Source organism: Anas platyrhynchos, chromosome 11, assembly GCF_047663525.1.
Source record: "Anas platyrhynchos isolate ZD024472 breed Pekin duck chromosome 11, IASCAAS_PekinDuck_T2T, whole genome shotgun sequence".
NCBI classification, from domain to species: Eukaryota; Metazoa; Chordata; class Aves; order Anseriformes; family Anatidae; genus Anas; species Anas platyrhynchos.
In genome coordinates, this window is record NC_092597.1 from 10,879,474 (window position 1) to 10,896,179 (window position 16,706).

Here is a 16,706-nt window from a genome sequence, read left to right on the forward strand (position 1 = left end):
AGTGATCTTGAAAGAAGACAAGCTCACATGGAAACTTAGGGTATTGCATCATTAGACCATAACATAGTACATACACGGGTTAATATTTTCAAATGTTTAAGACCAAAGATTTTGTTCCTGAGAAGTACTGCAGAATTAAAGAACCCTCTAGGCAAACTTACCCACTGTAAATAGTAGGTGTACATGCAGGATACAGTTCAGGGCCAAATTTCTCAGATGCTCTCAGATGGAGTGTATAGCATAGGTGGACGTCAACATACATCCCACAAGAGGAGACTGTGTGGAATTTCTCTCTAGCAGTAGAGTTGATAATGTAAATTTCTATAATTTATAATGCTGATTCACAGACCCCTGTTATGCAGTGATTTGCATCCATTATGAGCATGCCTGTAGGAATTATCTTAACTATCATCTAAATTGGACTGCTCTGAGGAAGGATGGGAGCAAGAGATGGGACTCCAGTTCCAAATCAAGTGGTTTGCTCTCAAGGACTCTCATTGAAAAAGCAAACTGAAAAGGAAAATTATACCCGGAGCTTCTGCTTAAGTCTTCCCTGGCATCGGAAAAATGTGGGTTCCCCATTTGCCATAGGCATGGCAACTAACATGAAGAAACATGCAAATGTCTGGGCAAAATTACACTGTTTAAGGTGCTTCACTGTAAGGTTGTCAACCAGCAAATGAAAGGAGGAGTAAAACTCCATTATTGTCTTGCAAAGGAACAAGGTGTCACAGCGTATATGGTTTTGGCTCCTAAGTGTGAATCATAGCCTTGGAAGATGAAGGGCTGATCTTGCTAAGTTGACACCTTCTTATTTAGAGAAGTTATAACGTAGGTGTCTTTCATTCCAGGAAGTGCTGTGCTTAGCAGAGCTATGCAGCCCTTGCTGACCTCCCTGCAGTTCCAAGCACCTTTTGTTCTTTTGTTACGGGGTTCTTAATAATTCCACGGCAGGGGAGAAAGGACATTTTTCTTTGTGCATAGTACTGCAAGCTGAATAGTCACATCTTACAGTAAATGTAATAGAGATGGTGAAAGACCTCTTAAATTAAACCTTTTTTTTTTTTTTTTTTTTTTTCTTTGAGAAGTTTGCAGCTTTTTGGAGTAAAAGAGGAATTCTTAGAGCAAGCAGTCTGTTGTGCCTGAATCTCTAGACATTTTTGAGAACATTTCTCTTCTATAGTCCCCCATGTTTGTTGGTTTTGCTACAGTGGATCATGCCTTTCCATCTTAATCTTGTCTGAAAGATCCTACTAGCTGCTTTTTCAGAAATGGTAACATTCTTGCACAGCCACTACCCCAGTCACTCTGTTACTCTAAGTCCAGTGGGTCCTTGGGGAAACAAGATGAAACATAGGCCACACAGGGGCCCCTTCCTCTTGACTCTTAACTCTTTCTTTGTTGTGGCCCAGAATAAGAGATGGCCAATGTAGAAATGTAGTTCCCTTTCCTCAGAACAACAGAAGGGAGCAGTTTTCTACCTGGCTTAGAGAACATGACTAACTTTATTGCCACTTCATGTCAAAAGTGGGGTTGCCCTCATCTACAGAAGACAATTGGGTTCTTTCCAATTCAGCATAGGCCTGCCTTCAAGTGTATGCTTGCTGGATCTTTTATGACGGCACAATACAGCAGTGCAAGGCACTAGGTGTCTAGGGAGATACCTGCAAAAAATTAAGCCCCAGCAAAAGGAAAACTTGGCCTTCTTATATTCAGGAGGGGCAGGAAAAGAGGATCTATTATGCCTTGCCAGAAGACATTTCCAACATGGCTACACTTACAAGAACTGTTGTAATACAATGTGGTGTAGCTCTACTGATTTTAATACACCGACTTTCGTGGAGCTATCAATAATTCCTGCAGGCAGGGGTCCAACTCCAGTGCCCACACAAGGCTGTACTGTTCCTTTGAGCCAGACCCTGCTTCTGTTTACTTATGCAAGGAGGAGGTTCTCCTTTCCAGGTATAGTGTATCAACCCTAAAAACATGAAGGGGAGTGCTAAACTGGAAGTAGATCATTAGCAGTATTTAACCATGTTTATTTTACCGTATTTAATCTTTCTTAACTGGGTTCTTACTTCTGGAAGACTAAATACCTTGCTAACATAATCCACACGATGAGATAAGAACCACTTGTTTTGGTTAAATGCTGCTTGCACAACACTACTGACAGAAGGCCAAGTCCCACCGCTACGGAGGGAAAAATGAGCAGGCCAGACCCAGCTGAGTTTTTTCTCTTGGTTTGTGTGTGGGGAGGGGTGTGGCACGACAAGAGCATTCAACATAAGCCTTGTTTGGGAAAGGCAGAAAGCAACTACAGGCAATCTGTTTTAATTTAACACGTGTCTTCTTTATACAGACTGGAGAAAAAACAGAGGGTAGGAAAGAATCGAAAGGTACATAAATATGCTAACCATTTCTTGGTCTTTGAGCTTATATAAGTAATTCAGATGTAATCAAAGCTGTGTTATGTGCATTTTAAAATCTGTCCTTCTCCCTCTATTTTTTTTCTCTACTCATGCCTTATTTATTAGGAAAATATACAAATACATGCTTTTTGTAGGACCTGCAAAGCGTACATTGGGACTGGTATTGACTGATCAAACAGGGCAATGTTGAAGGACAGGGGCAAGTTAAGGAAGCTCTGGGGTGTTGTGTAAATGTACCATTTGCTGCTGCCTAATTAAGTTTGCTCTCTCTGAACTAATTTGCTTCTGAACGCTCGGCTAGAGGAACAAACTAACTGCAGTGAGCAAATGCTGAGTGGTTTCCTTTGCCGTGGAAGATTGAATCTTCCCTGATCTGAGCTTCCCCCCGCTGTAAGCAGGGCAGAGCTTCATTTGTCACCTTGGTTATAGCAAGAGAAGAGGAGCAACGCCAAGGTGCAGCAGCCACAACGGAGACTAAAACATCTCCTCTGCTTGAGGCGTTGCAGGGGCGGATTATACTTGCTCCGTTTGCAAAGGAGCCGGCTGTTTCAATGCTGCCCCGCGCCGAGCCCCAGAGCAGTTACCGAGCGGGGCCGGGGACAGCGGCGCTGCCCGCGCTCCTGCCGCCCCTTGCAGCCAGTCCCGCGGCGGCGGGGCCGGGCCGCGCTGCACCGCGGGCTGCTCGGGCGGGAGGCGCGCGCCCGCAGCAGCCGCGGGCTCCGTGCACGCGCGCACCCCGTGCAGCCGCGCACCTCGCTGCGGCCCCCTGAGGAGCAGCGGCAGGAGGAGGAGAAGGGCGCGGCCCCGCCCGGCGGGCGGAGCGGCGGGCGGGAGGCCGGCTCCTCGGAAAGCCCGGCGAGAGGCGGGGGGAGGGAGCCGCCGGGCTTCGCGGACGGGAGGCCGGCTGCCCGCAAAGCCCGGCGCGCGGATCGCGGCCTCGGCCCTAAGATGGCTGTTGTGCGCGGGGCGCCGCCGCTGTAGCGCCGCGAGGAGCCGCCCGCCGCGCCCCGCCGCCTCGCCTCGCCTCGCCTCGCCGCCATGGAGTGCCCGCACCTCGGCTCCAGCGTCTGCATCGCGCCCGACTCGGCCAAGTTCCCGCAGGGCTCGCCCTCCTCCTGGTGCTGCAGCGGTGAGTGCGCCCGGCCCGGCCCGGCCCGAGGCGGCCCCGGGCCCTCACGCGGCGGCCGAGCGCCCTCAGCGCGGCCCGGCCCGGCCCGGCCCCGCCGCCCCTTTGTTCCCCGCGGGCCCGGCCCCGAGCCCCCCCCACCCCCGGGCGGCTGCCGCGTGTCTCGGCCGCGGGGGCCGGGATCGGGGCCGGGCAGCCCGCTCGGGGCCGCCTCCCCCCGGCGCGGAGGAATGCGGAGCGCGGCCCCTCCGCCCCTTTGTTCGCTGCCCGGCCGCGGGAAGGGGGGGGCCGGCGGCCGCCGCGGGGTCGGCGCGGCCGTTAAACCGCCCCCGGCCCGCGGGGCTTGGCCGTGTGCGGAGGGGCTCGGGGCTGCCAGGCGGCGGCGGGACGGAGCCCCCCGGCGGGCCGGGCCGGTCCCTGGCGCTGTGGCGGTGCCAGCGGCCGCCGCCGTGCCTGGCTCCGAAGCGCAGCCGGGCGCATCGCGCTGCCCGCTCCCTGCGAAGTTACGGCTTCCGAGGTGCTTCCAGCTTGGCCTTCAAACAGATGGTTGCACACGTGCAGCCCGCGGTGTTGCTGTCATGTTTCATGCGTCTTGGTCTGCTCCAGCTGCATCGTGCGCAGTTACGCGCAGCGCTGAAGTACGTGCAGGCCGGTACACGCAACCCAGCGCTCAACATGGGCAGTAGGCCCCGTTCCGAGCAGCGTGACCTGCTGTGGCTGCGGGCATTGCACGGAAACCCTCTTCTGGGAGCGACACACAAAGGAACGCTGAAATGTTGGTTACGTTTTAAGGTGTTCCTATTTTTAAAGAGAAGATCGTTGTCCTTTGTCTAGCCGTATCAATGCTTTAGTGTGGGAAAAGTGCTGCTCGCTGGAGTTCTTCCCTGATTGCAGTTTCCTGGAGCCAAGGTGTGGTAGCGCTGCTGCTTCCTTTGGCAGAACCAGTTATTTTACTCTGTAATGCTCTTGATTTTAGAGGGAGTAAGCTTTACAGTGGAATAATATGGAGAAATGATTAGAGGGAAAGAAGTACAGGAAAAGTTGTTTTTTGTAATGTTTGGTTACTGAAAAAAATTCTTGGCTAGAAGTGTAACTCTCTAAGTCCATCTGTTATCTTCAGGCTATCACGAGTAAGCAAAGTTGTCATCCAGAAACATATGGTAGCAGGGAACCACCCTAAAAACAAGCCAGATAAACTTACAAAAACTAAAAATATAGACTCATGTATTAATATAATTTTTCAGCTTCAAAAATGAGCCAGTGTAGACCTACAGGATCCTGTTAGACATGCTTCTAAGTGAAGCAGTTAAAGCAAATTTTTCGTTGTCAGTCAGAGGTGTTTCAACTGATTTATTACCGTTGGGAGGCAGGAAGGAGGTGATGGACACTTTGGGGAACTAAAGGATTTAATAAGGATGCCGTATTTAGGGGTGTGTCTCCACCACTTGCTATGCTTTTTAATAAAATTAAGTAAGTCATACAGTGTTTGCATAGCTAACTATTGGGTAAGGAAAATGTAGGTATGTTGCATTTAAGACATTCCAATGAGCAAACAGCTTGCTGTTGACAAGGTAAAGTGAATGAAAAATGTTACTAAAAATGAATGTCGTGTTCCTATTAGTCTAGTAAAATGTAACGTGTTCCTTCTCAGTACTGATGCATGCTGACTGTTACATTAGCTTCCTGATGGTGTGCAGAATACTCTGATACTCTTTGTTGTCTGTGCTTATTTTAGTGAGATTAACTTCTAAAGGTGTGTAATACTGTTTTCTGTCAATTCACAATGCATACAATTTCTCTTTTGCTGCAAGTTGGTAACATACAATTATATAAAGAAAGTGACTTACAAATTAGCATCCTGTCAAAATTCAGTGTATTTCCCATTGCCTTTGATGCTATTTTCTAAGGTTCTGTGGACTTGTTTTTTTCTGTTGGTGTTGTTGCCTCAGTTGGAGAAAAATATTTAAAGGTAATTTGCTGCAGTATGTAATTATAAGGCATCTATCATCTACTGCATTGTCTTAAAATGACTCAGAACCTGTAGTCAGTCCTGTTTGGAGTTACGGCTGACCTTTCCAGAAAAGGAGTAAGCGAGGGTACTGATACAGGAAGCTTTCTGGCAGCCACGTGACCTGCCAGTGATAGCAAAACATTACAGAAGAACAGGTTGGAGAGCGAGGTCATAGTTCAGACTGCCAGTGGCTATTTTTGTCATTATCTTGGCTATCTGTGGTTTGAGGACCTGGAATTGTCACACTGACTGAGTGACACATGCTGGTGAATTACCATTTCCTCTCCTCTTCAAAAGCTTGATGGCAACAGTAACTTCCTGAGGAACACACTGTTGAATGTTGTGGAGATGCACTGTTGTACAATGGAAGGGTGTTGCGTTTGAAGCTGGTATTCTGAGGTTAGCTTTACTGAAGTTAGGGAATTGAGTAGAGGAGCATGTGCGCCTGCCTGAATTGCTCTTTCTGCCTAAATTAGCTCTTGTAGAAGCTACGTGGCAGAGTTGTTACAGAGGTTTTGTGATGAAGGAAGAGGTTTTGTGATGAAGGAAGACTCTTGGAGAACAATAAGAGGAAGCACCAATTACAAGTGTGCTGATGGGAGTAAAAATGGTTTTGCTCCAGTTTAAAGAGTAATGGTCAATTGTTCATTTTAATTTATCTTAGAGCTTCTGTGATGTTACTGGTATATAAGCACCTCTCTTTGGAGGATGGCGTATCTTCCCCTGAGTATTTAATCCTGTCAAGAGTGCTCTGTACAGTAATCAGTACAGAAAGAAGCATGCTTTTGCTCTGAAGAGCTTGAAGGCTGTCAAAAAGGAGCACAGAGTGCCTTTTTGGAGATGCAGGGGCAAATCCTTTGTTGTTGTCCTTATAATTGGGCATTTAAGAGGAGAGGAGATGAATGTATATCATAGAAATTGTACAGAAACTGAAAATTGCTTTTAATCAGTGTTGTCACATGTAATGCTGCATGCAGATGCCTGCTAATTCCAATTGCAGTGCAGGCTTTCCATGCACTTTAATTTCTGAAATTTCTGCTGAAGTTAGAAGCAGAGTAGCTGGAGGCGTTGGCAAGACTGTAGAGTGTCACAGAATTTGTCTGATGTGCCACACCTTTGGTGCTGTTGTGCAAATGGTGTAATTATGAAAAGTACTCTGGAACAGCTCAGATGTGGTATTTCTCAACAACTTTTCATAGACTCGTGAAACCACAGGGAGCTAGGCCGCACCTAAGTAAGATTGCAATCTTCTAAGCACACTTGTGCAAGTCTAGAGAATTTTGCCAACTTTTTTCCTGCGTGGTCGAGGCGAACTCGCTGGTTATTTGATGGAGAATTTCAAGGTACTTCTTTAGAAGAACAACTGCAGACATAAGTTTATGTCTGCTGAAACAGAGATACAGTGAGTTATTTTTTCCAGGGGAATTGTGCTTTTGAAATACGCTTATAATGATTGTTTCAGATCACTGTCCATCGAATACCTTTTATTTCATAAGTAGCAAATTTTGTTAGATATTGAAGAGCAATTCTGGCTGTAGAGCGGTATTTCCTGCTAAAGCTAAATATATTTGCCTGACATCTGTTTCTTGGATTCTAATTTCTGTTGAATAAGAACTGTAATTTCACAGTTGGTCAGAAGCATACATTGTGGCATTTGCAAATGTCGCTGGGACTATAAAAAATACAGAATAGAGCAAGCACTAGGAAGCCGTTTGAGGCCTAGTGAACAACGATTATGGTAAATATCTGCATGCTGAATTAGAACATTTTTTCTGTTTTCAGAGTAATTTACAAAAAGGCATTGTTAGTTCAGAATAACCTAAAATGCTACTGAATAATTTATGTATACATGAGAGCAAATGGTTTGGGCCGAGTGGGGTAACTTCTGAGAACGAGACTGTTTTGGGTCAGACTGCTTTTGGTGATGTCCTCCAGGTAAATTGGGTGCCCTGCTTTATTTTTGTTGGGGCAGGCCGTGCTCTGGCGGCTTGTTGGACAGCTGCTATCAGAGCCAAAACAAATATGCTGTAAAAGCACAGGTACGCAGACTTTAACCATCTCAGCTTTCCTTTCTGTCTCAGCTCCTTGTTTCTTCTCCATCTCCACGAGTGTTTGTCCTTTTCCTTTTTCATTTTAATTACTAGAGATCGTCCCTTCATCTTTCTTTCTGTTTTTAGTACAACATGGGAGGATAGAGAACTCGCTGAAGGTGGAGAGGGGTAGGTAGGACCTTCTTCCTGTGACAAATTATTTTCAGTTTGCAGAGTGTAGACTCAGGGTAAGCTAGTGGGCAGTGTGTAGACATAATACTCTGTTTGTGAGAGTTATTTCTAATTTTTCCCATACCTGAAAAATGAACTTGACCAGGAGATTACCAGATTTATTATGAAATTTAAGGATAAAATAACTATGTAAAAGTTTAAACTTTTTTTTTTTTCTCAAGTCAAATTTTAAAGTTGAGTGGCATTTCTTTTATTTCTCAGGGTCAATGCAATGCAGATATTAACTCTTCAGACTTCATAGGCTGTTTTATCTCCTGAAATTATTTTTTTATTTTTGTTAAGTAAAGTTTGTTGATTTGGTTTGTATTGTTTTAGATTAGGTCTTGTTTTCATTAAAACTGTGAACATTTTTTTTTCCTATTTGAATCCGTTACTGATGTATGAACTAATTAACCATGGAGGCAATTGCTATTGTAGCCTATGTGATACAGCATAGTGCTTTGGAACGCATTTTGTCAGAAGATGGATGTTTATTGAGGTGGGATAGGAATCTCAATTTCAGTCACATAAGCTAGACCTAATTTTTCTTTTCACTATAGAAAAGAGGAGTCTCTGATTTCAAATACTTTGCATGTTTAAAGACATATTTGAGTCAAAAAATGTTAAATTCATGGTGGCTAATATTTTCTAGGTTTTCTTTTGAAAAAATTCTATTATACTCAACAAAGTCACACTTCATCGCAAAATTTGAATGTCAGCTGATGAAAGAGACTGCTTCAGAGGGAGGTAGCAGTCAAATACCTAATGTGTTGCTTCTGTTTAGAAACCAAATCTCTAATCTTCATGTATATTTTGAAGGATAAATTTACTTCTGAGTATTCCAAATTATTTCATGATCTAACTAAATGCCAGTATTTTGAAATGACTCTTCAAAGTGCACCATATGGTAAGGAGACAGGGTGGTCTGAGGTGTTTTGGAAGTGAGATATATATGGCATACACACGTATGCAGGACAGAGGCTTCTGTGTGCATGGCAAACTCTTGACTTACCACAGATTAGTTCAAATCTCATCACAGATGGTTTAAATGTAATCAGGGTAATAATTTTCACCTGCCTTGCCAAGCCCTTCAAGATGTGCAGGTGTTTAACAAAAATCAATGTATCGTTCTTACTCTTTTATTTATTTATTTTTATTTTTTTGATAACTGTGCATGGTTGTGAGGTGCTACGGCCGACAGCATTAGAGTAGTGAGATTTTTGTTGCATTTGTGTCTGTGGTTCTTAGAGTGAAAGTTTCAGACATGGTGTTTAGAAGGAAATAAAGCTTTGAGGCATTTCTAACTCAGTCAGTGCTGCTCACTTTATTTAGTAACCTGTTCCTTTGCTGCTTTCTGTCCTATTTTTAATAAATGTTCATCACTTAGGTGAAGAGCAGTTGAAGGCCACGCACAATTGCGATAATCAATGGAGGTTCAAAAATGCAACTTCCTCAGAAATTTAGATCTGAAAAGTAGTTAAGGCTTTTCAGATATGTATTTTGAGATTATTGGAGGAAACAATTTTTACTGTAGAGTGGATTAGAGTAATAACTGATAAAAACATTCATTGCTTTATGGTGTCCTTGTTAAGGGGGCAGCATAAGATTTTAAGTCCTTCATTTCCTTAATAATGTGAAGGCTTTTAAAATGTTGCTGACACTATTTTAATGTACATAGCATTCAGCAATCTTAACTGGTATGTCAAGGCAATGCTCTTTTCCCCCTACCCCCCTTTGGAATACCTATCTAATTTTGTATCTTGTAGATGTAGCTGTGAAATTGTTTTGACAGATTATTACCCATTTGGATCTAATCACAAAAACCACAGGCAACCTGGCCAAATAAGGTGATTCTTCTGCAAGTTAGCTTTTTCCCCCACAAAATACTGCCAGTAGACAGCTGTTTAATACGAAAGTAATGTGATGCTGTCTGGCTGGGGATCCTCACCAAAACCAAACAGGTGGATACTGATTTTAAAGGTGAGTCATCTGTACATCATCTGGATGCTGTGTGAATACAGGTGTTCACTTGTTCATGTCAGGCTACAGGTGCATGTTCCCAAAATAGCTGTGGCCCTTCTGGATTTTTTTTTAAACATTTGGTTCATAAGTTTTTCAGTTGACAATAGTTTTAGTTTTGTCCACTGCGCATTTGACTTCCTTTTTTTTTTTTTAAATTTCTTTTGCTCAAAGGGATGGTCAATAATGAGTCTTTTGCATAGTACTGCAGAAATAGGCATTAAATATTGGTGCTAAAAATGAGTAGATTAATAACTAGGATATATAAAGAAAGCAAGAAGCTTTCTTGATATCTTTCCCCTCTTTTCCCTCCTACTTCCATCTTGATTTTTTTTGGCCCGAGATTGATTGTTAACCGATTCAAGATTCTTTTCCTTAAGGGTTTGAAAATTGCATTATGCTGCTCGCTCTGCTCTGCCTTTTCTGGCAGCTGTCTGAAAATGCGTAATTCATTTCTGTCTTGCTCTAATATAAAGATGGAATAACTTTTTTTGCATTATATTCATTATTATTATTATTATTATTATTATTATTAATTATATTTACTATTATAATGTAGAACAATATCTGTTTTCCTGTGAGAGCTAGTATTAAATTTTTAAATATATACATATATATGTGTTTCTATATTTAAATGTGGATACCAATTAGTTATCAAAGTAGCTGATCCACTAAAAATTGGTTTTGGACTACAAAGGAAAAATAGAGGTAATAATTTTCATAAAAACTCTCTTGGTCATGATTGTTAAGATAAAATAAATATGCTACTGATTTTTATTTTTTATTCTTTTGCCTTTTTTCTTCTTTTCATAATGCATGTTTTCTTACTGTTGCTTTCAGCTAGGATGTGATTTATATGGTATAGGCAGATAAATCAAGTGTTGACATTTGACTCAACATATGGAAAGACTACGTAACTTAAATATACTGTGTTACTGTAGCCTGAGAGCTAACTTTGTCCTGTTTTATTGAGAAAGCCTCTATGCATATGATTGGTAATGCCGAGGGACCAATTTTTTCTATTTTTTATTTTATTTTACCATAACAGAGGAAGCACAGCATGCGCTGTGTCTTGCTGCTATACATGATCTGAATTTTTTTTTCTGGAGTTCGTTTAACCACTTCCTCGGGAAGTGACGTGTCTGTTTACACTGATTGAAACAAGTTTTCCTTACCCGTATGCTTCTCCAGTACTGACTTAAGCATACAGGCAAATCAAAAAGCGTGCATTTTTCCACTTGCAAGTTTTTCAATGTGAAATTCTGGTTACGTAACGAAAACTCTGAACTGTAAGCCAGTGTGTTTGAGTGGAAGTTGAGAGTTGAATTAAATGCAGAAGAAACTAATCACCTTGTTCTCTGACAAACATTCCTCAAAGTTAGAAATGTGGTGGGGGCTTCAGTGACCTGTTTTTCCTATGAAAAATTGTTTACCTACTTATGTTTTGTATTCTCACTCAGTTGCTGTTCAGTATGTTTGAATTAGGTATGTTTTTCCCTTGTATGTTTTTCCCTTGTATCAAAGTAGTTCACTGTAACCATCTGTGAAATTTCTTACACGAGACTGAGCAATGCTTTTATTTAGTGACAAGGAGTAGAAATACCACATGTCATTATGCATGAGCACAAATATTAGTTGATTTTGTAAGTTCACGGATTGCCACAAAATGACTCATCTGTTTTCTCTCTAAAAACTTAATCTTTCTGGTTTTGGCTAGAAGACAAAGGCAAAAGAAACAAATTCATTTTCCCTCCATATCTTTAAGGTGAGGCTAGCATCCTTCTGTCATCCTCAGAGCTTGTTTGAATTCTTGTACATTTGGATGTGATTTTAGTTAGGCTGTCTTGATACAGTTATGACTTCTGTTTATTATGCATCTCTTTGTTACAAGGGTATGCAACGCTGAAAGAATGGTTGACATTTTTATATTGTTAGCAATGCCTACCAGAAATCTTGTTTCCTTGTAAATTCTCTTGCTTTGATTTAAATGTAATTTAAATTTAATATATATATATATATTTTTTTTTTCCTCAAGCATGTGGGTGTTAGCTGATTTAAAAACATGGTTTTAAATAGTCCAATTAAAAATAATCTCCCCTTCTGTCTGGTTTCATTTTGACTAAATCCTTTTTTTTTTTTTTTTCCTAAAACAAGCAATGGTGTCTATCAGATGAACCTTACTTAAAAGATTGTTGAACAGAAGACTTACTTTCCTAGTACTAAATAGTTTAAAATATGATCAATCCATTTATGAGCTTCTTGTAATAGGGCAGGTAGGATAGAAAGAAGAGTTTTGTGTGAAATTAAGTTTGAAAACAAATAGGAATATTTTTTTAAAACCTAAACAGTGAAACAGCTGGCTTTTAAGTTCTAGTATGTTTCTTCTTTTCAAAGACTATAATGTTTCTTTTTTATGCTTTTTCTTGTCTAGGATGGGGCTTTATCCTACTCAGAGGTTTGAAAAGTACTTTTGTAACATTTTCCTTTTTCAGTTGCTTGGTTTTCATTACGGTTAATCATCTGGAATTGACTAGCCATAAGTTCTTAGAATGTGGAGCAGATACTTCTACCAGATGTGTATGCAGCTTAACCCTCCCCAGACACCCCCAAAAACCAACAACCATCGTCATTTAACTCAACATTCAATTTCTGGAACCTACATATAGATTATACAATAATGTTAGCATTCTGCTGTGGCTCTGTGCTTCTGTGTACATTAGTGCCTGTCTTGTCCTACAATTTTACCAATACGTGTACTGATTTTGGTGTTATGGAACCCTTCTGAATGTAAACAGACGCTAGTGTCACATAGTAAGGCTTGCTGTATATATGTTCCTAGCAGCTGCCCTTTAAGTACACATTGCTTTCAAAAGAATGCAAAGTCAAAAAATGGGAACACAATCGGCTGTTTTAGTAAATGTGTACTTGGTAGTAAGTAACTTATATTACCCGTAATGGATATTTTTATGTGCTATCAAAGTACTGGCTTAGCTTGGAGGCCACCTGTATTTTTTAAGGCTTCTTTGCTTCTGCTGACAATGTGATTTTTGTCAGTGCCTATTACAGAGAGTCCTATTACACACATATCCAGATTGGCTGTGGTCTTCACTGATGTTCTGGGATGAGGGGATGAGTAGGCCTTCTAATTTTTGCTCTGAGAAGCTGTTTTATTTTGTATGCTGGTTTTTAATTGAGTTCACAGGTCAGAGAGCAAGGGTACACATGGCTCTGTAATGGTGTGATTTGAACAGTTCATTTTAAGTGGAAAATCTTTGGTTCCAGTCTCAATTTGAACAACTGAATGTTTCGTCTGGTGGATTTTGAATGTAGAATGCACGGGTGCTCATTGCTGCAGAGCCTGCAGCCTAGGTTAAAGCTGTAGGTGCTAGGCTGGCAAAAGTCATGCTTGCTCTCTTCTATTGTCTCCCCAGACTGCCGAGTAACTGTTTACTCATGCTAAATGCCATCTTCAACAGAAGAAATTGTCAGTGTTCCCTTAGTGCTTAGGAGCAATCTGGAGGGAAAATCTTCCAAGGGCAGGAGGTGTGCTTCTTAAACATAGGCATTCACATCTTGAATGAATGGGGATTGTGCATAGGAAACTCATGTGATTCAATCACTCCTTGGAAAGTCGTGGCTGCATCCAGAGGGAATTCCGCTCAGTTCCAGGGGTGGGCAGAGCCTTGCTGCGACCCCAGCATGTAACCCTGAAGGAGCACTACCCAACACTCTGGTCTCTTTGATGTTTCCCATGGGCTGATAACTTGAGCGCTTCCTTAGTTAGAATACTGCCTTTCATTGTTTCCTCTCTCAGATGCCTCATACTACTTATGTATTGCATAGGGGAAGTTAGAGGTAATTCAGAGCCGTTTTGGCAAGTCACCCTAAAAGTGCTGTGCAGAGGGCTGTGTCGGGATGGCTTACCCTTGCTTTAAGTGGAATGACACAGATGCCTAAAGCGTTAGGTGTAGTAGGCTCAATGCTGATCTGGGCTGCTAAAATTCTTTTGGCAAATTATTTGATATCACTTTCTCCATTTTTCGTCTTTAAAATGGAAGCGAGTTCACTGAGAAATGCTCTGAATCTTGTGACTGAAAAACTTCCTATTTGAGATGTAGTTTGCAGTATTTTGGTTAAACTTTGCTGTAATTTGTATTGCCTCCTCTTGCAGTAATTTCCCAGGATTTTTGGCTTGTAAGTTTCTCCCACCTTTGCTTCCAGCTCTTTGGAGGAGGCGCTTATTAGCCTGATTTCTTAGGCCTGATGTGTCACAGACAGAAGCATCATGTTTCACAAAGTAGGGCTTTCACTCTTTGGTATGCGAATTGTTGCTTCTTTTTTCTTCAGATGTTGTTAATGGAGGCTGCCCAGCTCTTTTTTTTTTTTCAGTATTTGTCAGCTTGTTTCAGGAGCCAAACAGAACAATAAAGTCTTGCTATAAAATCTTAATTAGGGCAATGAGAATGGGGTTAAAAGCATGGGGAAGGAAAAGCAAGTCTGTTTTTCTAGAATACTGAAAAGTATTCTTGTTTTTTTGGGGGGAGATGTACATACATGTGTGCATACACACAGGGTGTGTAGCTGTATAAAACATATATGCGTTTGTGACCAAGTGCGTATGTTTCTGGGACAATTTGTTTAGCTTAACATCAATATACCAGTACAACCACAACTATGTAAATATTACTCCTTGTGCAGATGCTGACTGGAGTACCAGCTGCCTTTTTCAGTTTAGCTCATATCAGCATAGCTGACCTATTTTCTGTCAATATGTGACTGAACTGAACTGAACTGAAGAAAGGCCACTTAGGCAAAAGATATTTCTGGGCAGTCATTATGTTGGTGTAATGTAACCATATGATTATACAAGTAAGATTTTAGTGTTTGTACAGTTCCTTTGGAGAACAAAGTCTAGGCTATTTTGTAAAGGATGCAGAGAGGACTGGGAGTAGTTTAATGCCCCTAATCTTGTTTCCATTCAGCGTGCTCTTAACAGAAGGACCAAAATACCGTTCTTACTGTGCTGATATTCTGTGGCCTTTTCCTTAGAGATGTAATAAAGGGCTATTTTAAACCTTGGATGTGAGCACAAGCCTGTAGTAGTGATGGCCTTAGGTCAATTCTGCTGCCGTGACTGGCAAGTAGCAGGTTTGCAGTGATCGTGTGGCTGCTCTGTTGCCATGTTCTTGGTGGACACTGCATCTTGCAGGTTTCTTAACTTGGCTGCCTTACAGAAACGGCTTCCTGTTTGTCTGCTCTTCCTGCTTTGTTTTTCTTTTGCCAGTTTCTAAATTATGCAGTGTGCTCTTCAAACAAAACTGTTAGTTTCATGGGTTGTTCATATACTTCTATGTACTTGCAGCTTTCTCACAGTGGAAATGTGCGGCTTTGATCTGTAAGGAATACAGCGTTTGCCAGGAGTGTTCTTGCTTCGCAAGCCTGTGCTAGGAGTCTGTTTTCAATAAGGAAAGAAACAGTCAAGATTCAGAAGTACATACTTGAGGGTAAGATGGGGTGGGGGGCCTTGTTGTGAGAGGGCCAAATTGATTAGCTATGTCTTAGTCATTCTGCTTGATACAATGGCATGGACGTTATTTGTTAGGATGGTTTGCAGGAAGTGAAAACTGAAGGGACGGGGATTGAGGAAAATCTGTAATGCTCCATAGTTACATATCAGTCTGTGAAACGGTGTTTGATCTCTGGCTCTCTTGGGGACGGACTGATACTCCTCTTCATAGCAGAGGGGTTTGTAGGCTGTATAACAAATGAGTATTCAGATTTCACTCGGATAATTCTGTAAAAGATGGTATTTTGCCTTGCTATTACATGAGGAAAAAAAATGTTTCTACACTTCTGAATAGCCTGATATTGATGTGAAGTGGCAAATGACTCACTGTTTCAGACAGCGTTGTGGCACTGCAGATTTGTTTTCCCTTTTCTTTTGACATGTTAGTATTATCTTTGCCCTAACCACTTGAAGCTATTCTAAAAATACAGTAACGTAGGGCAGTTGGTAACCATTGCAGCAGCACTTCAGCTCCAGCACAGAAAGCGCCTCGTGTACCTTGGCTTGTAGAGTACTAAATGAGGTGTAACAAACGCAGAACTTTTTTTATGTGGTTAAGATGTTTGTCAGACATATCAGTATTGAAAATTTGGGGTTGCTAATGTAATGCAGATCTCTTTTTTTAAATAGTGCTACAAAGAATGACCCCTCACATCCTACTTTAAATACTGATGACTGAGGGAAGTAAAGATATAAGGACCTGTACAAATAGGTTTGAGAGTCCTTCCTCATAATCCTTTGTAATTGCCTAACCTGAAAGCCCCAAATGTGCAAGTCTGTTTTAATGGCGAAGTTCCAGGGCTGTGTGATGTACTTTGCATTGAGAAGGGGTTTGATGTCAATCTGCATCTCTTGTTTCTGATTTACTCTTAAGCCTGTGCCTTCATGTCAGCATTAAATTTGAGAAGAATAACCTGCACTTTCTTTACACATGAAGCCTAATTTAGATTATAAGCAGTTCTGGGCAGTGACTGTCCTTGTGCTGTGCTTTCCACAGGGCCTGTCTTGTTAGGGTCCTGATGAATGGCTAAAGCTGCCAGCCTAATTTAGTTTATAAATAATAAGGAACAGACAGTAACTGCTTCAAGATCTGGATTGAGGAATACCTAGAGAGCCAAGCTGTAATGCAGGTATCTACTGAGCCAGCCTCAGAGAAATACAGAATGCAATCTTCAGAAACCTTAAAAAATAGAAATGTGTGTAATCCTCACAGAGCAGAGCAACTGTAGGTCACCGATTTAATACTGGCTTCTATGTTTAATCTTGGTGGGAGTCGCTTCCATGTTATTTGAGT

General features: G+C 41.8%; 1 protein-coding gene across 6 annotated transcripts in view; it reads left to right on the forward strand.

Annotated features, from left to right (window-relative positions):
* USP3 (ubiquitin specific peptidase 3) overlaps positions 1 to 16,706 on the forward strand; it is an 85,883-nt gene that overhangs the window by 37,922 nt on the left and 31,255 nt on the right. The window contains exon 1 of one of the 6 annotated variants that reach the window (XM_027466053.3): positions 3,219 to 3,558. The exons of 2 other annotated variants lie outside the window; for them this stretch is intronic. In XM_027466053.3, coding sequence (XP_027321854.1) covers positions 3,468 to 3,558 — 91 coding nt within the window. In that variant the 5' untranslated portion in view covers positions 3,219 to 3,467. 3 more of the 6 variants (XM_013107287.5, XM_005027952.6, XM_072043221.1) reach the window with 3 other exon arrangements.